Raw genomic sequence first — 22,611 nt, 5'->3', positions numbered from 1 at the left:
CATCTGGATTGGAGTTTGTGGCCGCTGGTGCCACTCCAGCTGGCTACCCTTGATGGGGAGAGGGAGCAGGAGCAGAACCAGCACAGGGGAGTGGAGCCCAGCTGTCAGCTGGCATTAGCACTGCCTCTCAGACACCCACTGACCCTGGTTTCCAGGCAGGGGGTGGTTACCAGGCAAGCTGATATCAGAGACAGGTTCTCAGCTCCTCCTCCTGCTGCTGTCGGGGAGTTGCCTCCTGCAGGGAGCTAGGAGGGTTCCAGGTTCACCGGGCCAGGCCCACATGGGTGCCATGCATGCCCTAGCAAGGCAGGAGCTTGTGCCCACATGCATGTAAGCGCTGGTCACGTTGGGGGCGGGCACTGTTCCCTCGCATGGCTGAGATGGGCCCAAAGCAGCCCCGAGATCAAGCTTCGGAGAAGGGTAGCTCCTGCTCTGAACTTCATGGGCTGGGCCCGTCTGTCTTTTTCAAACCCCGGGGTGGTGGTAGGTGCCTTCGGAAGCAGCCACATCCCCTCCTGGCCCTGCTCCCCATTCCTCCTTCCACCCCCTTCCCTCTATCAGTCTCTTTTTTTCCTCCCTCTGTTTACATTCCACTGTCTCTCCTCTTGCCATCCACCCGGCCCATTCTGGGATCTCTCTGCGCTAGACGCCCCTGACGCTGCTACCCCGTCCCCTCGGATTCCCCCCTGTAAGGAGGGAGGAGGCAGGAGCTCCACCTGTGATGAGAGAAGCCAGTGGCTACACAAAGGTCGACTCAGCTTCTTTTCTGAGCCTTTGGGATCCGTGCTGGGATCGGAACAGTATGAGCTGCTGCCATGGTCATGTGATTGCGTACAGTTGCAGCAGTTCCTCGCATGGTTTCCCTGACAAGGATGGTAGTCGGTAGCATATTTTGGCTGAAGAAATTCCCTCTCCATGGGAACTGTGCTAGGACCTTGCTAGCAATAGCTGGGTATAGCCCTAATTGTGGCCAGCCCATGACTTTGATCCCAGTGTGGGATGGGACTCTGAGTTGGGAACAGTCTTTGGCCAGCCAGATGCTCTGCGGCGTCCAGCCCGCTATCCAGATTAGGAATGTCATCCATTCCGCTGTAAACTTTTTATGACTGGGCTTTGTTTCTGATGTTTCCTCTAATCAGCTGGGTTAAATCGTGGGAGATTCAGAACACTCCTTCCTAGGAAATTGCTCACCCAGAGAAAATGCATTCCATGTCATTCCACATCCTTTTGGGCTTCGCTAACAGCTTTTGTTCTGACCCATCTCCAGCCTTTTGTCCAACATTTGAAGAGCCCAGAGGCCCATGAATGGATTTTCGGTGGGTTAAGAGTCACGCACTTGGCATGTCTTCAGCACTTCCATGGAATGCTAAGTGGGTGCTATTCTAGGAAGCCGGTGGGTTAATTAGATTGAACCACTGCTTGAGGCTGCATCTGACGGGCCAAAACATACACAGCTTTCCTGTCGGATGCTGCCATCTTGTGTTGCCTTGAAACCAAACCAAACGTTGCATCAACAGGGTTCGTCAGCGGCCCTAGGGGTTACCCACGGGTGATGCTGTGACATTTCCAGCTAAAGTAGGGTTTATTTTCCGAACTTTATACCTGCCGCATGCATTGTGGTTAGCCGACGCTTGGACAGTCTGTGGGATAGTTCAGAGCCGGCCAACTTCCTGCTCTGAGCATGTTTGTGCAGGGAGGTTGAAACCAAATGAACTGCAACCTGAAACCTTTTGAAGTCTTTCAATAAATTCCTTTCCAATACAGTCACTGCAATCATAAAGAAAAGCTCGACACACACACTAGAAAGAAGACCGGGACCCAACCGCCCAGTGGTCGTCTTTGTTGTTTGTTTTTCAAAATCGCTGTTCTGTTGCAAAGAGCGAAGGAATTGGGACTTTTCTGTCTTCTCAAAGGCAATGCATGGCTTAGAGGGCAGCGAGGTGTGCGCCGGGTGCTCCCGAGCAGGTTCATGTGAACAAGAGCTCGCTTCTTTCTACATACAGGCGTGGAAAGTCACGGGAGCTGCCAGACTGCTGCAGCCAGGGGTAGACTTACCATAACACGATCAGACGGCTTCCGTTCCAATTCCTGTCTGCTTGTTTTGATTACATTAAACCCACCCACTGTGGATGTCTGGTGGCCAGCTCCACTGCAATGTATAACCAATGCAGTTACCCCCACTTCCCCCATCACTCGGATGCTAACCCCCAGCGAAGCACTGGCACGGGATCGAGAGCAGGGATGGGTGAGAAGGTGCCCGGTGCCTCAACTGAAGTTTTCCAGGGTTGGCAAAACTTCGGAGAATCTTATATAAACTGATTCCCCACCCAACTCAGGCGCTTCCTGCTTTTAGCTGGGGCCAGAAGTGGAATTGTAACGGCACAAGAGCGGCTGTTCTTGCAGGATCCAGTGGAGCCAGGGAGTGCTGGAAAGCATCCAAGAAATCCGGCCTGGTTAAACTGCCAGTCCCGTCTCTAAGCCAGTGGGGTGCCGAGAAGCATCCAGGCTTCTTGTGCTGTCCTGGACCAAACCTCTAGAGCTTCTCCTGCATGTTAATCTCTGGGGACAGAGGCTTGCGTTGATTTCTCATCTCTAGAGTATGGGTAGCGCCCATCACCCGGCACAGGCTGCCTCCTGTTGCAACGTTGAGGCAAAGTCCTAGTTTAAGCGAGGGGAGGCTGTGATGCTGGGGAACAAGTTCACGCACAGCAAGAAACGACCCCAGGTTTGAAAGGGCTGCACAGCCATGGAGTCTGGCTGTTGCCGGGTGAACCTCTCAGACAGCAGGGTGCCATCTTGGGATCTCTCAACTCAATGGGACTTGAGGGTATTCAGCACCTCCGGCTGTTGCCAGACAAGGCCCACACTTAGGGTGTGTCTACACTGCAATAGACTCCCCGTGGCTGGCCTGTACCAGCTGACTTGAGCTTGCAGGGCTCAGGCTAAGGGGCTGTTTAATTGTGGTGTAGAGGGTTCGGGTTGGGCTGCAAGACTTTCCACCTCGCAGGGTCCTCGAGCCTGGACCCCAGCGAATGGGTCTATGACTGAATTGTAGCAGTGGACTGGACTTGATGACTCAGGAGCTCTTTCCAGGCCTGTGCTCCTAAGACATTCCAGGGCTTGTTCCTCTCTGTGAAAGGAATGGCCCTACAGACCCTCCTGAAGCAGCCACCTGTCCCTTGGTTCAGATCCTGGAAGATGCTGCATAGCCCAGACCAGTGGTGAAGTGCAGCAATAGGGAAATCTCCTGTCACTGCCACTTCCCATGTGGTGGAGAAGACAAGCCATACCGGCCCCGGCCCCACGCTCCATCTCCCCGCAGAGCCTGCTGCACTGGACTGTTGGCTATCAGTATAATCTGTATCCCTGAACGTTACTGCAAATCAGAGTAATCTCACAGCACAGCCTTGCCTTGCAAGTATGGCTCCAACCTGCATTCTGTTCAAAATCCCATTTCTCATCATGTTCTGAAACCTTGTCTTTGAGGGGGTTGCAGGGCAGGGGATGGAGTGGGAGGCATCATGCCAGTAGGTTCCATTATACTAGGTGGATCACAGGCTGGCAGGGGCTGGATGCACCTCACCCCATTGGGTGCACCCCCTGCTCTGCAGCTACCCTGCTTGCAAATGTAGGAGCATTATGGACAGGATCTAGACAGATCTATCCCATGCTCCCCAGCTGGAAATACAGTCATTGCAACATAGGGGTAGTAAGACGGGGAGAGAAGGAGGATCTCTGATGCTCCGGGATAGAGTCTCAATATCCCGCCCCTCCCCAAGAGATACTTCTTGAGTTGCAGTGCAAGGGATTTAACTTTCCGTGCTATAATGGAAAGTCTTGCAACACCCCCCCTTTCAGTCCCCTATCCCACGGCTATCCAAGGATGCAATCTGCAGCTGTCAGTCACCCGAGGGGCCACCTAGATCTCCCTTTTTTGGAAGACTATTTCTCCTAAATTCCATCATCTTCCAGGATCTGCACCACAGCCCTTTGTTTATTGTCCCTGCAGCATGATCCCCATTATCCTCCACACGTACCTACAGAGGAGCATGTTTGGTCAACTTCCCCCTGCCGCCCTCTTGTTCCTAAACTACAAGGCAGGGGGGATTTTGTCACTGATTTGCTCAGAGCCTCTTGCTTTGATGTGTGTTGAGTTCTTGCCGGCTGCACCGCTGCTTTATGGTTTTGTTGGCATCTGCACTGGGCTTTAGCACACTCATTTTTAGAGACTCATAGCAGTAGGGAAAGTGATTCAAATGCAGGATTCGTCCTGTCCAACGTGAGCAGAGAGGAGATGTGTGTGAAGTATAAGTAATAAGCAGAGATAAATGGAGTTTTGCATTCTTCAGGCTCCTTGGTCCCTCCTTGTTCATACTCTCCTCTCTTTGTTTTCTCCTTCCAGATCTTTCCAGGAGTGCCAGTCTCTCTGAGAAGGAGCTGAAAGAGGCCAAAGCCAGGAGCCAGAAAATCGCAGCCCAGCTAACGAACCCGCCCAGCTCAAACTCCAAAGGTGTGCTGCTTTTCAACAGGCGCAAGCAGAGGGTGAATGAGTTCACGTTGGCAAGCACCAGAAAAAGTGGCGAGGAAGCAGGCACAAGAGGCAGCCCGAAAGCTCTTCAGCAGAGCATCCCAAACCATGGGAAATTGCTGAATTTGAGACAGTCTTTAGAAGGCAGCAAAGAACTGAAAGAATTACTCTGCGCAGAAGACCCTGGACTGCAGATCCTTAAAGGCAACATGGAAGAATATGAGGAAAACACCTGCCTAGAGAAAACACAGTCCCCGCCAAAGAGTGAAGTCAAAAGTGAGGAGATCCTTCTCCAAACAATCCCAGTGCCATCCCTCAAGGAGTCTCCTAGTGGAAACATAGAGCAGGTCCCTCTAACTATCTACTTAAAGGAGAACATAAAGGTAGCATCAACCAATGGAGTGCACGAACCTAGCGTCAATGAGCATGAACATGCACCGGTGATTGACAGCGAGAACAACAGGCCAGTTCTCATCAAGGAGCAGATGGCCCCAGTTATCGACAAGGAGCAGAATGGAGAAGTTATCAACAAAGAGCAGAATGTGCCTGTGATTGACAAAGAGGCGGCTGTTCCGGTTACCGACAAAGAGGCGGCTGTTCCGGTTACTGACAAAGAGGTGGCTGCTCTGGTTACCAGCAAAGAGTGCAATGGCGGACCCAATAAACAATATTACGAAGTTCATCTCACTTTGGCTAAACCCATGCCGGTGAAGAACAGAACAGCAAGACCATTTGGGACTCAGTCATCAGCTACAACAAGCCAACCAACAGAGAAAAGTCCAGGGGTAGAACTTCCTCCACCCCCGACCTATGCAGAGACCTTGTTCAGCCCCCCTCCAGTAACTAGGGTCAGGTCGCCTCCTGCATATTCAGCCTTGTATCCTAGTGCAGAACAGAAGCCTCTCATTCTGCAAGGGCCTCACCATGGAGAAAGCAGATCAACACCCTTGCATAAAACAGGAATACTAGAGGAGTCCATGGCCCGGAGAACAACTAAAAAATCCATGTTCACCTTTGTTGAAAAGCCAAAGGTGGCTCCAAACCCAGATCTTTTGAACTTAGTGCAGAATGCAGATGTAAGGAGGAAGCAGAAGGAGCAAGGAGAACCAGTCCAAGAGGAAGAACCATTTGCCCTTGGGGCAGAAGCTTCCAACTTCCTGCATCAGAATGCACTGAAAGGTGGGCTTCACCTGGATTCTGCAGACAATGCCCCGGAGTGGTCTTCATGCCTGAAGTCCCCAAGCATACAGCCTAAGCCTCAAATGAAACCCAATCAAAACCTAACCGAAGCAAAAGGAAAAGGAGCTGAACTGTTTGCCAGAAGGCAGTCAAGGATGGAGAAGTATGTTATTGAGTCCCCAGCACACCCTGGCTTGGCCAGGTCACCTTCTCCCACCATGTCTCTGCCTCCATCCTGGAAGTATGCTTCCAATATTCATGTAACACCCATGGTCTTCAAACAACCCCCCAAGAGCCCAGCCAGGTCATCAAAAACTCCCCCAGCATCTTTGTACAACAGCAATGTCACGGAGAGTGAGATTTCCCGACAGGAGCTGGAAATCTCAAAGCAGCAGCCGTATCAGCTCCAATCATCTTTGTTCATCCTGTCTCCAGCTAAAGAACCGGTGAGGTCTTTGCCAAGAGGGGCACCACCCCCCCAACCTGCGTTTCCTGACTCTCATTCTCACACGAGACATACCTCGTGCCCAACGTCTCCCTTGACACCTTCCCCTGTTTTTCATTCTCCTGCTCTCTCAAGTTCAAGCAGGCCAACATATGTTCCTCTTTCTCCATCCTCTGGGACTGTGCTTATTGCTCAAGACATCAGAACAAGTGCCCCACCAGAAGCTCCTTTTGCATCCCCTTCCAGAATTTTGTCACCAAGAGCCAAAGGAGTCTTCCAAGCTCCGAGACCGTCTTATTCCACCAGGAATGCAGGGATTGAACCCCAGGTGTGGAAACCTTCTTTTTACTTCAAGTAATGGGGTTAAATGGGTGTTTTAGGGGTTCCTCAACTGGCCACGATCATATCTAACTGGTGATTGATGCGCAAAAAGCCAAACAAACCCAAACTAACCAGCCAATAGCTTGGAGGTTTTGAATGCAAAGAACGTGCCCTTCTGTAGCCAGCCCTCCTCTGCCAGCTGTTGGCTCATTGTGGTCCTGAGGATGTTGAACTGAGCAAGAGGAGCAGAGTCTGGGCTCTTTCTGATGCAGGGCCTGGCCAGGGGAGGTTGGAGTGCGGTATAGCCTAAAGCCTACAGAGAGAGCCAGCCCAGCCGAGTATGTGTAATGAGAGCTGGACAGTTTTGCAGACTGGGTTCTGGAGGGAGAGAGAAGCAGCGAATGCATGTCGTGCAACCTCTGAGTTTAATAAGAACCCAAGTGTGCAGACCTTAGAAGATCATTACTAGAACCTTCACCGAAACAGCAGGAACTCTGGTGCCTTTTCTTTTCCTTGTCTGGCAACACTATGGAGCATCAACCCTCCAGCTCAGCCTTCTTCTCACCTTCTGAATTTCCACCTCCGCTTTGCAAAGCCTTTTGTGTGTCCTCTCTGCAACTTCACGGGCCATTCAGCTGCAGCCTCTTCTCTCCACTGACTCTGTCATGCGCACCTTACCAAAGGGCTTCCCAGTGGGGGGCGGTGGCATTTCCATCCAGCATCCGTTTCTGTCTCCTTTCTTCTGTTCCTTATGTTTCTCCTGTTTTCTTCTGTTCTTTGCCTTAGTTTAACAGCATCACTCGAGGCCCCTCCCTCCCCCACCAAGCACAGGGAGAGCTGCTGCAGCACTGGGATGACAGGAGAACCTTGCTAGTCTCTGCCTGGCCTTTAGTTCCCGTCCGAGCAAAGAATTAGCATCAGATCTATTGGGTGTACGAGAAAGGGGGCTTCACCCACTTTGTACTCCCTTGGGACTCTGCAGGGTCAATGGTATTAGCCTCTGCAATAGGGGCAGAGGAGTGGGGGCATTGGTCCTGGAGGCCCTCTGCACTAGCCAGCTGGGGTGTGTAGGGGAGTGCGCAGTGCTTTCTTGTTAAAGGTGGCACAGCAGCTGTGAGGGGCCTGCCGCAGGGATAGCTTAGTGCCACATAGCACATCACAGCTGATGCTGCCGGGTGGGTTTTTCCATGCTATTAAAGCTTTGGGCCAGATGGTCATCTCGGGTGTCAGGGGAAGTCAGCGGAGTTGGGAGCAGAACCTAACCCCTGCAGGACAGACACTCGTGCACTAGCAAGTATTATCACACTGACTCGCACTCCTCAGATCAGCAAACCAAGTGCATTTTGGGCTGCGTTAGCCCTCTGTTCTGGAGTAGCCTGTGCGTTCACACACCGGGTCTCATATTCATCCTCAGCGAGTCTCCCAGGCATCAGTGCAGCTTAACGAGACTCCAGGAACAGGGTTCAAATGGATGTCACTGGCTTTCCTCAGCTGGCCAGGAGCATGGTTAACTGGGGATCGAAACCTGACATTGCAGTGTATTTGCTTAAGCCAAAATGTTCCAACCATAGTGGATTTAGGTGCTGACAGGTAGGCAACTGAATCCATATTGAGGCACCTAAATCAAGGTGGTCTGATTTGCAGAGGCGCTGAGCCCCCCAGGTCCCAGTGCAGTAAATGAGAGATGGTGGAGCTGAGTAGAAGTGGTTAGAAAATGGAAGGGGGATTTGGGGAAATTTTCAGGGAAAGTTGGAAAAAAACAGTTTTTCTCTGTTTTCTGCTGAAAGAAGACACTGATGGGGAAGAATTTCGTTGACTCGAAACCCCAATTTTCCACTGAAAACCAAGTTTGGCCAGCTAATTTCTGACCAGCCCGAGTTCTGAAAATCAGGTCTCTTTTATTCCTTAGATTCAGTTGCCTAAATATCAGGTTTAATGTAGGGATTCAGGTTTGCAAATGTCCGAAGCACTCTCCACTCACATTGGAATGCGACACTGTGCAGTTTGCAGGATATTGCGTCATATACTAGAATGCAAGAGAAAAAGCCCTTTCAGGGACACCTAGTCATGCAAGAGGTTTATTCACACACACAGTGGGGCAGGACCTTTACAGCCAGGCACGGCAGGAGGGGCTGCTACAGGGGAAAGCAGGCTCCCTGCAAAATAACCTTCAGGGATACGAAAACTGACAGCTGTTCAACGGTGCCAGGAATTGTTCTGTTAAAAAGCAGCTGGAGGAAAGGTCTCCAGTGAAACCGGCACCCAGCACTTTATAGTGTCTCTGGCATGCACCGTAATTTACAGCCAGGTTCCATTAGGCGATTTGCTAGTAAAATGAACATGCAAAATTCCCACCGCTAGGGCACTATTCATGCAGGTACCCCAAATGCGACAGTCTAATTTGCCTTGTCTCTCCGTGATCCCTTGTTTTGCCAGGCCAGGGTGGAAGGAGTGACAAGCTCGGGTCAGCATTCCCAGGCAGGGACACTGGTGAAACAGTTACTGACAAGGAATCAACATCAGGAGCAGACAGGGTAATGAAACGTTACCATACTGGGCAAAAAGGATGATGTGTTACTTACAGTCCCTGGGAATTGCCAGTACTGCCTACTGTACCTCCTACCTGCCATTTCACTGGTGAGGGCCATGGCGAGGCAGAGCCAGAAGGGACAAGGAGAATGCTATACAATGGAAACAGACAAGGCCGGCTTTAATCCCCCGAATCGGGCCCCGCCTAAGAGGCCCCCCACACAGTGAGAGTTCCCCTCCAGCAATTGGGCCCTGCACTTCTGCCAGATTTACATATAAGGCCAGTGCCCGTGGAGTAGCAGGGTGTTGGTAGCTCAGGTACTTATGGGATGGAACAGTAGGATGGGTACCATATGGCAGCAGGGCATTTCCAGGGTAAATCTCGATCTGATAGCTGGTGTTGTGGAATAGCGGGACAATTAGAGGGTTAATTTCATGGGATAGCTGGGTGTTTACTGGCTGTCATGGAAGAGCTGGGTATTTCCAGGGGAAGAGGCTCATCCTGCAGTCTTTATTCAGGTCAGACCCCCATTGGCTGCACAGGGCATTTGAACCAGGTAGAAATGGTCAAACGATAACTGGTCAAATAATTTATTCAATGAGTTTCATGAAATCTTTGGCCGTGGGGTGGAGAATGTGATTCACTCTTCTCCCCGCTATAGGTCTGAGCAATGGCTGCAGGGCCTGGCCTCTTGGCCCAGCCTGCGGGGAGGGGTTTACTGCTATGCAGTGACAGGATAGCTACAGTACAGTGCATGGCAACTCCCTGGCTCGATTGTGCCAGGGAGACACAAGCTGGGGGGGACACAGGGGGCCTGTTCCGCCACAGGATGCGGGTAACCCCCACTGTCATCACAAGCTGCTCTGAGCCTGCAGAAGGAGAGGTTGCTCCCAGGCTGGTTTCCAGGCTCACGAGCCAGAACAGTGACCCGAGAAAGCCCAGACACGCTTGCCAGCTAGACTAGGCTTTTAGCTGCTGCAGCACCTGGACAAACCTCATTTCCTAGTTAGATCATGGGTTTGGCAGTGTCAGGTTGGACAGGTTTGTGGGCTCTTCCTAGGGAAGGGATGGGCCAGTGACTCACAGCACATCCTGGAGCAAATGCAGCTGAAGGAGCGCTCCAGAGCAAGGAACCGGGCAGAGAGGAAGCGCTCACCAGTTTGGTGCCTTCCCTGCACTTGGAAACGTAGCCTGCCATCCCAGCTGCTGAATTAACCCAGGCCAGGAAGCTAGTAAAGGTTTTGTAGCTCACTTGGTCGCTCCACTTTTTCCATGTTAACAAGGTTACTTTCGACTGTGCTTTTAATTCCTCTGCGTCCGTTTCCTTTACTGTCTCTGAATACATGCACAGATCTCTAGTCTGTTTCTGCTCTTTCCTCTTGGATCTCGACACAAGTCGTAGCAAAACTAACAGGCCTGTCTTGTACCTTCAGGGTTATTATTTATCATTTGTATGGTGGGAATGTCTAGACCCGCCAGCCCTGGGCCAGGACCCCGTTGTGGTAGGTGCTGTACAGATAATGAATCAAAAGATTGTCCCTGCCCCAAGGAGCTTCTCTGTTCCCACTCCCTCCTCCTCTTCCATCCTGGCGGCAGCAGGCGTGGTGGGGAGGGGCCTCTTGTGCTCCGCCATGCTTGGGTATTGGCTTTGCTGGTGCTCTAAGTATGGAGAAGCCCATTAGGTCGTTTAAGGGAAAGTCATTTAGGGCGACACTGATGTCATAGGCCCAGAGAGATGTGACAGGTAATCAACCATCCCGTCGTGCATTTTGGCCAAAAGTTGGCCTGGTGAGGCCATTGCCTGGCCGCATTCGGCTTCCCCCCGTCGTTTCGCTCTACACATACAGCTGGTGTCAATCAGCAAAGCTCCCCTGAAGTCAACTGAGTTGTGTCAAATTACTCCAGCCGCAGAGTTGTCCCGTCGGGTGTAAAACCCTGGGAGAGCCTTTGGAATCAGAGGTGCTATGTAAACGCGGGTTAGGATGTGAAGTCAGTGGAGTGCCAGAGGGCAGTGTCTCTGTCTCTGAAGAACCACCCCAGCACACCCATGCAACGCCCCACTCCAATGCTTGGTTCAGGGGCGGCTCTAGGCACCAGCAAACCAAGCTGTCGCCTAGGGCGGCCAAATCTAGGGGGCGGCAGGGGGGGGGGACCTGCCTGCCATGCATGCCGAGGGAGGGGGGAGCGCGGGACAAACGGACCTACGCCAGGCATGACTGCGGGAGCGGCCGCCCGGCCCTCGGCTGCTCCTCCGCTCCAGGCAGACGCGCGCAGCTCGCGCGGAGCCACCACCGGGCCCACGGAGGGGGGTTCGCTGTTCCAGCGTGGGCTCCTGCATGCATGCTCATGCAGTCGCGGCGGCGGGTCCCCGTGTCCGGTGGACCTGCGACCTGCGACCCGCCGCGCGCGGCGAGGACCCGCGCGGCGACCCGCGGGAAGCGGCGAGGGCAGCGCGGCAGCCGCCGGCCCCCTAGCAGCTTGGTTGATTTGCTGTTGTGATGTTTCCTGGACTTACTTTGAAATTTGATCTTCCTGACTATTAAGTTCTCCTCAAGAGGAAAGCGAAGTGACAGAGCGCTGACCCTAGCAATCGCTCTGAGGTGAATCTGTGCCACCCTGCTTCTGGCTGGAACACTACGTAAAAGTCGCCAGTTCCTGCCGCGATTCTGTAGGCATACATGAGTAGCTTGGAGGAAGCTAGCGTGCTCACAATAGCTGTGACGCCACAGCAGCACTGGCTAGCTGTCTGAGTGCCATCCTACCTGGGATCCTGAGTATGTACTCGGGTGGCCAGCCTGTGCTGCCGCCCATGCTGTTGCTGCTGCAGGTTTTCCTGCTATTTTAGCAAGTGAGCTTGACGAAAGCTGGCTCGGCTCTGTCAACATTTGCTGAAATCTCACCGCCTTATGCCCATACACAGACAAGGCCCATGTGGGCACAGACGCACATACATGCACACAGTTATATCTACATTAATCACTGGTAGGGCTCCCCTAGAGTTGCCACTTGGAGTGGCCCAAGGACACTGCTCACCGTCAGCTGCAGGGGAGATTGCTCAGCACAATTCCATGTCTTGACTGAACACGCCCACTGCAAATCCAGGCCTGGGTGCCCCTGCGGAGGCAGGGCGTGCCCCAGCAAGCGCCTCTGGAGTTCCCCTTGGCTGGCCAGGCCAGACCTGGGGGTGGGTGGGAGGGGTGTTGGGTTTTGGAGGAGGGAGGATTTTTATTGTGTGTCTCAATGAAACTTTTCAGTCTGCCCTCCTCAGACTCTTTCACACCGGCCCAGCGTGGCAGCCCTGGCTGCACCTGCAGGGGCGCCCATGTGCCACGAGCAGCTTCTCCCTGCTAGATAGCTGGATAGTCTAGTCCAGGGGCGGGCAAACTTTTTGGCCTGAGGGCCACATCGGGTTTCGGAAATTGTATGGAGGGCCGGTTAGGGGAGGGGGTCATGGCCCAGCCCCCACCTCCTATCTCCCAGCCCCCACCCCGGACTCCTGCCCTATCCAACCCCCCGTTCCCTGGCAGCCCCTCTGGGATCCCTGCCCCATCCACACACCCCTGGTCCCTGTCCCCTGACTGCCCCCGGACCCCTGCTGCCCCATCCAACCCCTCCTCCCATTTCTGGTGCCCCTCCCGGGACCCCTGCCCCATCCACACACACCTGGTCCCTGTCCCCTGACTGCCCCCGGAACCCCTGCCCCTGACTGCCGCCTGCTCCCACATCCAACCCCCCCTCCTTCCTGACTGACCCCCCTGGGATCCCTGCCCCCATTCAACCCCCTGTCCCCCCCGACCTCCCCGACACCTATCCACAGCCCCGCCCCTTGACCACCACCCCAAACTCCCCTGCCCGTTATCCAACCCCTCCGCTCCCTGCCCCCTTACCGCACTGCCTGGAGCACTGGTGGCTGGCGGCACTAGAGCTGTGCTGCTTGGCTGGAGCCGGGCCATGATGCCGACGATGCCACCGTGCAGCACAGAGACCGGGTCAGGCCGGGCTCTGCTGCTGCGCTGCCCCAGGAGCTCCAGCCCTGCTGCCCTGAGCACTGCGCCGATGGCGGAGCGAGCTGAGGCTGCAGGGGAGGGGGGACAGCGGGGGAGGGACGGGGGTAGCCTTCTGGGCCAGGAGCTCAGGGGCCGGGCAGGAGGGTCCCACGGGCTGGATGTGGCCCATGGGCTGTAGTTTACCCACCTCTGGTCTAGTCAGAAAACAGCTGATAAATGCTGTCGGGGGTGTGGCTGCGCTGGGTCCCATCGGGCCTGGTTGGTATTTCAGCCCCTGCCCTGGTGCCCTCTGCAGCTCCTGGGCTGGGAGAGGGGACCTCCAGGAGCTGCAGTATTGCTCGCAAAGGGAATTGAACCACTCCCTGCAGGAGTGTCCAATCCGGAGCCATTTCAGGGTCGGAAGCAGAGCTTGGGCTGGAGGCTGCGTGTCCTTGGCACAGCAGAGGTTACGTGTTGCCAAGGCTCAGGAACAAGAGGTAGCAGCGGAAGGTGGTTGGCGGGACCAGCAGGGAGATAGACCCAAGGGTTCCTCTTTAGATCCCGCATGGCCCAGCCCAACGTTAAACCGTCCCTGCTGCCGGTGGGTGTTTGAGCCCAGTCCCCTGGGGCCGAGTCTCTGCTGTGAGGATGCAGCATGCCTGCGGATGGTGTGCTGCTAGCGCTGGGGGTGCGGGACCTGCCGTGTGCAGCGCGCGGGCTAGGAACAGAATCGGGGCACGTCCCGTGCCAAGGGCACAGGGATTAGGAAGTGTGAGCTGGCGAAGAGCGAGCTGAGCCAGCGCTGCAGAAAGAACAGGAAGTGAGGCTCAGAGGGGACCTAACCCAAGGACCATTGACGTCAATGGATGGACTCTCCTGGGCTTTGGATGAGGCCGAGGTCACCAGAGCTGAGTTCAGTCCTGGTGCCCAAGAGCTCACTGGGAGTAGGAGCAGGGTCAACCCATGGGAAAGCCTTTGCTGGCTTCTTGTCTCCTCCTGCTTTACTGGACCAAGGCAGCGTTATCCCAGCCGCACCCTATGCTCCAGGCCCCAGCCCTGCCTCACTGTCAGGGCCGGCTCCAGCTTTCCTGCCGCCCCAAGCAGGGGGGGAAAAAAAAGACAAGCGGCGGCACCTCGGCGGCAATTCGGCAGCGGGTCCTTCACTCCCTCTGTGGGTGAGGCTGGTATTTTAGGCACACAGCCTGCCTCGCTGGGAGGTGCTGATTGGCCAGGTTTGTGGCCTCACTCTGGGAAGTCCCGCCTTTTGAAGGCGGGGCTTCCTGGCATGCCGTCACATTTAGCAGCCTGCCCCTGCCGTTGATTGAGAGGGCTGGGAGGGGGGCAGGGTTAAGGGAGAAGGAGACAGCGGAAGGGTTTGCCCTTCCATGCTATCTGAGGATCTCAAAGCCCTGGCCAGCTATTAAGCAGCTCGCTCCCAGAGCTGCCAGTGCGGTGGGTGTTATTATCCACTCTACCAGCAGCGAAGCGGAGGCCCCAGGGGGTCACAAGCCTTGGCTGCGGTCACGCAGCGAGTCAGTGGCAGCTCCAGGAGACCTGACTCCCAGTCCAATGCTCCGGTCTCCTGGTCCCTCACTGGCTCTTTGTCCTGGCCTCCCTTGTCAGCCTGACACTCAGCCGTGCTCTGTGTTCCCCTTGCAGGAAAGAAGAGTGTCCCTGCCTGCCTCCCTGACCTGGACCCCACGACTGGTGCCCCACCCGAGCTCCCTCGAGGGATGGGCAAGGCCGACGCCGGAGCCTGAGGAAAGGCCTGCGGAGGCCCTGCGAGCAGCCAGTGTGAGGAGCCCACCTCCTCCCATGTCGCCGTCGTGGAGCGAGAGGTCCCTCTCCCCACTGCGGCAGGAGGCAGAGCCCAAGGCCAGCCGGCAGATGCAAGCCCGGCTCGCCAGGAACATCATCAATGCTGCCAGGAGGAAGAGCTCCTCCCCCAAAGCTCTGGGGCCAGACGGCGTCAGGCCATTCACGCCGCCCGCCGGGGCTGGGGCACCACCTGCCAGCGCATCCCCATGCAGCAGCCCGAGAGCCCTGGACAACCACTCCCCGAGTCCGCAGTCACCGAGGGTGGATGGGCGCAGACGCACCAGCACCGGGACCCCACAATTCAACACCTCGTCTTGCATCAGCCCAAGGACCCTGGGCAGCCAATCCCCGACCTACATCAGCCCACTGCAGTCACCGCGAGCAGTCAGGACGGAGGGGCACAGGTCCTTCACATTACCCACAAACACTGGGGCACCAGCGCTCAACGCAACAGCTGGCAGCAGCCCTGGCACCACAGCCAGCCACTCTCCAACCTACAGGAACCCAGTGCCATCTCCAAAAGCCACCTGGACGGATGGTCACAGGATTCTCATGCCACCCACCAGCGCTGGGGTGCTACCGGCCAGCACATCTTCTTGTACCAGTCCCAGGAGCCTGGGTTCCTACTCGCCGACCTTCATTCGCCCAGTGCAGTCGCCCCCTGCGGGAGCGAGGTCCCCCGTGAAGCATTACCCCTCCAGGTCTCCCACGGACTCGGATGTGTCCATCGACTCAGAAGACTCTGGGGTCAAGTCTCCCGGGATCCACAGCTTTAACATCTGCCCCCGAGGCTGGAACGGAAGCGTGCGGCTGAAACAGGGCCGCCTGCCCTCGGAAGCGCCCTGCACCTCTTAGGCCAGGAAGAGACAAGTGAAGTGACCAAGGACATGACTGGAGCCCGTTGAATTGATGCATAGACTCACCAGCACCCAGTCCTGCCGACCAAGCCACGCGGCGGTGGTGGGAGGATGCTGGGGGCTGTGGGGACAGATGACAGAGATGATCTCTCTCCCCACCTCCGCATCACCTCTCCCCAAACCTGCTGTGGGTTTAGACAGCAGGGACCTTGCAGATGCCAGTCTGGCCTGCCACAGCCAGCTGCAGAATGGTGCCCGCTAACTTTGCCGAATCCAGATCCCCCCCACCCCCAAGCCAATGCGACTGCTGAGCCCATCACTCCATCCCTGCATGTGTTCTGCTTCCCCAGACTTCGCTCTCCTGGCTGGACTGGAGCCAGCAACGACATCTCAGCCCAGTGGGACGAGGGAGCCGGGCGCTGCTTTTGTTCTGCCCGGGACGAGGGGGACACAGACGGCGGGCGGGCAGCCCCGAGACCGTCCTTCCGGCCGCATAATCCCCAGCAGAGACAGCGAGTGGCCGGAGGGGCCTTGGGCGGCCGCCAGCCGTGGGCTTTCCAGCTTGCTGCCTCGGAATCCCATTGTTTCCTTTGTGGGCTCTGCGGAGGCCATGGGTCAGGCCTGCTTCCAGCTGCCTGAGGGCCTGGGGAAAGGCAGAGGGACTTGCCCGCGCAGCGGCTTCTCCTGCAAACCCTGCTGCAGGGCCTGGCTTTTCCTGAGTCCCAGCAGCCCGAGGACTGGAGCTCTGCAGCAGCTGGGGCCTTGTCCCACTCTCAGAGCTGAGGCGGCGAGGATGGGAGAGATTGGAGCTGCCTTGGAGGAGTGAAGAGCAAAATCCTAGCTCCCACCCCGCGGCCAAAGGGCCCCGGTGGCAGGGCAGCGTGGCGAGTCTAGGAGCTCATGGTCCAGAGGGGAGCAGAGTTGCCCCGGCAGGGGGGCAGGTGGTGTCTTGGGCTAACCCACAGTGCCCAGGCAGGGGCCAGGCGTGACTGAGTCAGCGTTCCTGTGACCAAAGCCTACTCCCCGCGCCAACGTCCCGCTACCGTGCACCACGCGCCCCTGCCAAGCTGGCTGCAGCTAACACCTGTTCCTGGAGAACGGACGCCGGGGAGGCCTATCCTAGGGCCTGGGTGGAGCCGCCAGCGATTTAGAGCCACGCCGCGTGTGCGGCCGCCCTCTCCGACTGTTGTGGCCTCCTGGACCCTGCCTGGGGGCCTGAGCCAGGAACGACCCCGAGACCCAAGCCGCGGGGGTGGGGGTGAGGTTGGAGGTGGGCCCAAGAGAGAAGCTCCCTCTTAGCAAGTGGCCTGCTGGGTAAAATGGATGGAGCCGGTGGGTCCCGGGCACTGGCCTGGAAGGACTCCCCCTGCCCTGCAGCGCCCTGGCTGGCTGTGAGGAGGAGCTGAAAGGAGCCCGCTGGAGCCGTGCTGAAGGGACTCTGAGGAGGAAGCCCCTGGGACGGTACAAGGCCCTGTCCGGGCTGGCTCTAGGTGAATGCACAGACAGGCGTGCGGGCAGCCATGTCCCTGGGCCAGGCCTGGCACTGCCACCCACCTGGCCATGAGGCTCTGGAGTCGTCGGCAGCACGTCTGGCCTGGGGGCTGTTTGTGGGGAGTCACCGGGTGAATCATCAGCCTCGTTAGCCGATAGACACTCTCTGAGAGAGGCCGCCGCAAACTAGAGGGGAGGTTGGGGGCATCTGAATGTGCCCACTGGCCTAGGCTATAGACTGCTCTGCAGACCCTGCTGTATTTCACTGCTGCAGGTTCCCAGAGCAGCCAGAGCTTCTCCACGAAGCCCCCGCCGTGGCCTGGTCCCCGGCCATGCACAGTGTCTTGGGGAAAGAAAACCAACGCCCTCACCCCTTTGCTTTTTCCCTGGCCAGCCCAGCCCCTCCTGCCCGCCCCGGGCTGGTCCCCTCACTCGCTCGCTCTCCTGGCAGCGTGGCACGCAGCCATGGGCTGGCAGAGCGGTGCCAGGTGTTACCCCACCTGCCCCCGACAAGCTGGCCAGCCTCTGGTTTTACTGCCCTGGCCTTTCAAGGCAGGAGTGCGCCCAGCTTTAATGCTGGGTGAGCCCAGGTAGGGCGGCCCATCCCCGCCTGCGCTCGGTGCTCTCTCCCCATTCCCAGCCCCCTGCGCTGCTCACAGGCCCTGCGGGGTTGGGTTGAGGGGAGCCGCCGGGGCAGCACAGTCGCCTGGCTCCTGCTCCCAGGGCTGTTGGGGCACCCGGAGGTCGGTGCAGTCAGGAGATCGCCGCGCTCAGGCATCTCCCAGGCGGGTGGATTTGCATCCTTTCACCCCGCCCCAGCCAGAGCAAAAACTCACCCTGGGCGGGAGGGGAACTCTGTTCTGCAGGGAGCAAGCAGAGGAAAGGTTTGCCTCTGCGAACCCAAGCGTCCAAGCTGGGCCCAGCTCTGCCAGGGAGTTACCATATCCGTGCACAGGCACATGAGTGTCTAGATCTCCGCTCCCCCCCCCGGCAGCCGCTTGGCCTCCCAGAGCCCCCCGCGTGCATTTCTGCCGCTCTGGTTTCACTAAAGGAATGGCGTGGGCGGGGGGGCGAAATCACATGCTAAGAGCCAGCTTCTGCTGTGAGCGTGGAAACAAATGAACCCAACAGAGAGCGACAGCCAGGGAGCACATGGCACCCACCCCCAGGGAACAGCCCCGGCCTCGGCCCGTGTTTTCCCAGGAGGAGGCGACAGTCCACAAAGTGGAGCCCCGTAGGGGTTGGTTGGGGCAACTGCACAAGCCTTTGAACCAGTTGGAATTTTTCATGTGAAATTTTGTTCAAGGAAAAATGTCCCCCCCTCCCTTCCCCAGGGCAATGGTTTGTTTCTTTGGAAACATCCCATTTCATTTTTCAGCAGACACCCTGAAAAAGAGGCTTTTTTTTTTTTTTTTTTTTTACTTTTTCATCCCTAAACAAGCCAAAAAAAGTTTCACAAAAGTTTGTTTCATGGCAATTCCTTCCCATTTCGCCCCCAGCTCCCCTCCGCCCTCTAGCGCCCCCACCGGGCTGCAGAGATGTGGGCGCACACTTCGCCGGGGCTGCTCGCAGGAAGCGGGACGAGGGGGCAGCCAGAGCTCTGCTCTAGCCCAGAAGCCCTGCTTCGAGGGGCGTGTTGCTGTGTGCATCCGAGAGCACCCTCTCAGAGGCACACGGCTTTGGTCATTAGCTAAAGTGCCCAGGACATTATCAGCCAGCTCATCCCTGTGGGGCTGGGTGTCTCTATGGGACCAACATGAAGAGCTTTTTGCTTCCAGGTCCCTGCTGTGAGGGGAGACCCAGGCCAGGAGAGACCAAAAGTCTTCCCCGCTGGAGAGAACTGTTTACTGGCTCATATAAAAAGAATTCCGGGTCCAAGTGTGTCGTCTCATGGAAGCAGTTCATCCCACAGGGTTGCTACTGATGCCATTTGGTGGCCTGCCCCTGAAGGTCCTGGGAACCATCTCATTCCTAGCGGTGGCCCCATGCAGGAGAGGTTAGAGACACAACTTGTGGATAGGGTGACCAGGTGTCCCGATTTTATAGGGACAGTCCCGATTTCGGGGTCTTTTTCTTATATAGATTTCTATTACCCCCACCCCCATCCTGATTTTTCACATTTGCTGTCTGGTCACCCTACGTGTGGAGGAAGCTCATGTCGCTGCTGACCCATGCTGAAACCTGGGGCTACAGAGAGCATTTCAGTCTGCAGAGCTGAGAGGCAAGAATCTGACCCTAGCAACAAAGCCAGGAGCACAAAACCAACCCCCCAACCTGGCTATAAATCACACGCACTATTACCAGGTTTGCTAGGACTGGTTAGAACGAGCCTCTGGGTGGGACCTTGTGACATCTGCACACCCTGTGGCTGATGGATCCTTAGTGCCAACGAAGTGGACGGGCCCCACTCCATCACACAGACACTCACACGGCCAAGGCAAGCACAGCTCGCCACGGCTGGGGGTGAGGGGGCCTGGGCCGGGTTGTTGTGGCAGGGAGGCTGTGTGTGGCGAGCGGGAGGACAGGTAGGTGTTCAGAGCGGGTGTGGGCAAGTGCTGAGAAGGGGCGATGGGTGTGTAGGGCTGAGTGGCGCACTGGGGCATGGAGCAGTTCAGAAGCTGTTCAGCAAGAGCCCCAGGACAGTGAGGAGAGGGCTAGCGAGAGACGTGGCACCGCAGAGGTTATTGAACGTGAAGGGAGGTGTGAAATGTGGGATGGTTTAGCCTGTCTGCTTGGGACAGCACAAGCCCGATGGGCCATGGGGTGTGTCATGGCAAGCGCTGGTTAAATGCTAGTTGCGGTAGGTCAGATAAATATTGATGAGTGCTGGGCCGTGTGGAATGACATTGCTGGGCACCCCCCTCGCCAACACGGCAGGCCCCCCAGTACACGTGCAGCCAGGCAGTCGTGCAGGGACACAACTAACTCACTAACCAGAGGTGAAATGTCCTCCCGGGGGGCAGAGCACTGTAGGCTCTTGCATGCTCTCCGCTGGGGAGCAGCTCCCAGCCTGGCAGCTAAGGGCTTAGCCAAAGACACCCAGTGACTTCAGTGGGCTTTAGCTTGGGCCCCCGAGTAATTAGCTTTTCCCATCTCTAACTGCCGCGCGCCTCCCTGGGATGCTCATCCAGACCCACTCCGCACGTTGGGCTCCCCTTTCACACTGGCCAGCCCCAGTGCCCCGTGGGCGAGGGCCCTTTAAGCTGGGTTATTCAGAGGGGGCTGGGCAGGGAGCTGTCCCACCGGGGTGGGGATGGGGAGGGGGCTGGAATGGCTCCATTCAGAGTGTGCCACTTCTCCAGCAGGGGAAGGGGCCCATGGATTGAGGATCCCTTGGGAGGAACCAGTGGACTGTCCCAAACCCTCATCACCGCGATGCAGTGTGACCCCCACTGCGCAGGCATCCAAGTGCAGCTGAGCCCGGCCTGCCTGTGTCCATTACTCACCACTAAGCAAAGAGAACCTGCTCAAGCAGAGCACACCAGCGCTGGTGGCTCTGGCCTGCTGGGACGCCTTTGTTCCACACAGAGACCGCGTCAGGCGCTCCTGGCCGTTGCTTCACCAGCTGCTCTTTGACACGCATTTTGCCACATCACTGTATACCATGCTCGAAAATAAAGCTGACATTATCCCACCCAGTCTGGCCTGCCTGTGTCCTTTCGAACCCAAGCCACCAAGCCAGGAGTGACCTCCCTCAGTGCCCTAGGCATCCTGGGCATCCTGGCCGGCCCAATAGCAGCATCAGGTGGGCTCTCCACCTACTTGAGATAAAATTAAAGGCTAGCTAAGAACTGCCTTGGGCTTCCTGCATTTTGCTCATGGCAGGGGCAGTTTGGGGATCTCTAGCGCTCCCAAGTGACTCAGACCGTGGGGGCTGGGGGGGTTCGTAGGATTCTGGATGGGCTGGGGTAGCAAAGGCCGTGCTGCAGGAAGAGGATGGAACCTGCCCCAGGTTTGTTCCTGTCCCAGCTGCAGGAGCAGGGTGAAAAGCTGGTGCGCCAGCTCCCGCTCGTGCACTGCTGGCGTGTGGTGTGACGTACGAGGGAGCTCTGTGGGCTGATACCCGGCCCTGCCTAGGGATGGAGCCTGCCTCTCCCTACATCTCAGCCCCAGCTGGGGCACATCTCAGTATCCCCTTCTTGTCTAACAGCAAACCTAATCTGTGAGCCCATTGCCGGACACACATCACCTGCCACTCAGCCCCACTAGAACTGGAGGGGTCCCCCCCTCAGTGCTCGCAGGAGGCGTTTGGGAGAGGGAGAAGGTGGCACGTTGAACCGAGGTGCTGGCATAATCCAATGGTGTCACAGAGGAGCTAGAAGGCGGGTACAGGGGCAGAGTTGCCTGCAGATGCAATTGTCATTGGAATGGCAGCGTGCCCCCGGGTTGGGTGAGTCGCACCCCTCCCAGCCCTGCTCTCTGGGCCACTACGCTGCCTCCGTGATCTCGCCCGTGGTGCGAGGCCTGCCAGGGGAACGCATGGCATCACTGTTGCTGGAGGCACCCAAAGACGGGATGGGCAGCGAATAAGGATGCTAGGGGAACTGCCAAGCACACACAGCTACAATGGATGGGTCGCAGCAGGTCTTTCCTACACTAAACCTGCAGTGATAAGGAACGGTCACCAGGTGGCAGCAAAGCTGAATGAGCATCTCCCATTGTGTTTCACCCCTGGAGTCCCCCTTCCCCACCCCCCAATTCCTTTGGGTTAAGGCTGCTGCTCCCTGTGTGAATGGTCAGTGTCAGAGCCCCACACAGGGGGGATGGGCAGATACAGGAATCTCATCTACACTAGGGAAATAATCCCCCACTGTTGCTGGCGTGAGTGCCACCGGGAGCCCCAGAGTGCACAGGCCACCAGGTCAATTGAGCCAGGGGTGGATTTGAACCCGCATCAGTAGCTGGGGACAAGCTTTGCCCAATGTCCCTAGCGGTGGAAGGCTGGAGCTGAGCTGGCTGGAATGCACAGATCCTCTGGCCGGGCTGGGTAGGGGCCAGGGACAATCAGGCGGCTCAGAGCCGGCAGGCATGAGACTCTCAACTAGTGATGGCAGCATGTATGTGTCCAGTATGGGAGGGGGGTCTTTCCTGCTCTCTCTCCTCCTACAAACTGGACTGAGAAGGCTCCTCAAGAGGGGCTTGTGAGCTGGAGAAACACCCCCCCCCCCCCGTTGGTATTATTACACAGATGTGAGTCTAAATAAGAGCCCAAAGCAGCCAATGGGATGCTTCAGGAAGCTCCAGGCCTGCACCTCACTGTGCACTGCTATCCCACAGCCCGGACATGCGTGGGAGCCGCTCTTCCTGACCCCAGCTGGTGAGCAGCTTAGGCCTGAACTGTGAAATTTGTGTCCTCTTGTAATTTGATTCTCGTTGCTGGCCCTGCAGATACTATTCTTACCCCTCTAACTCGCTTATGAACGGTACTGTTTACCACCATAATATCCTGTAGCAAC

The 22,611-nt window shown here is 56.7% G+C and overlaps 1 protein-coding gene across 2 annotated transcripts in view; it reads left to right on the top strand.

The window, feature by feature from the left end:
* The window catches only part of SYNPO (synaptopodin), a 43,182-nt gene extending 22,393 nt beyond the window's left edge, over positions 1-20,789 (top strand). For both annotated transcript variants that reach the window (XM_039484247.1, XM_039484246.1), the window contains 2 exons: positions 4,403-6,480; positions 14,649-20,789. In XM_039484247.1, coding sequence (XP_039340181.1) covers positions 4,403-6,480; positions 14,649-15,662 — 3,092 coding nt within the window. In that variant the 3' untranslated portion in view covers positions 15,663-20,789. The remainder of the gene's footprint in view (positions 1-4,402; positions 6,481-14,648) is intronic.
* Positions 20,790-22,611: the final 1,822 nt, after the last annotated feature.

Source organism: Mauremys reevesii, linkage group 8 (assembly GCF_016161935.1).
Source record: "Mauremys reevesii isolate NIE-2019 linkage group 8, ASM1616193v1, whole genome shotgun sequence".
In the NCBI taxonomy this organism is placed as follows: Eukaryota; Metazoa; Chordata; order Testudines; family Geoemydidae; genus Mauremys; species Mauremys reevesii.
Note: the sequence above shows the minus strand (reverse complement) of the source record. Positions and strands in the feature narration are given on the sequence as shown.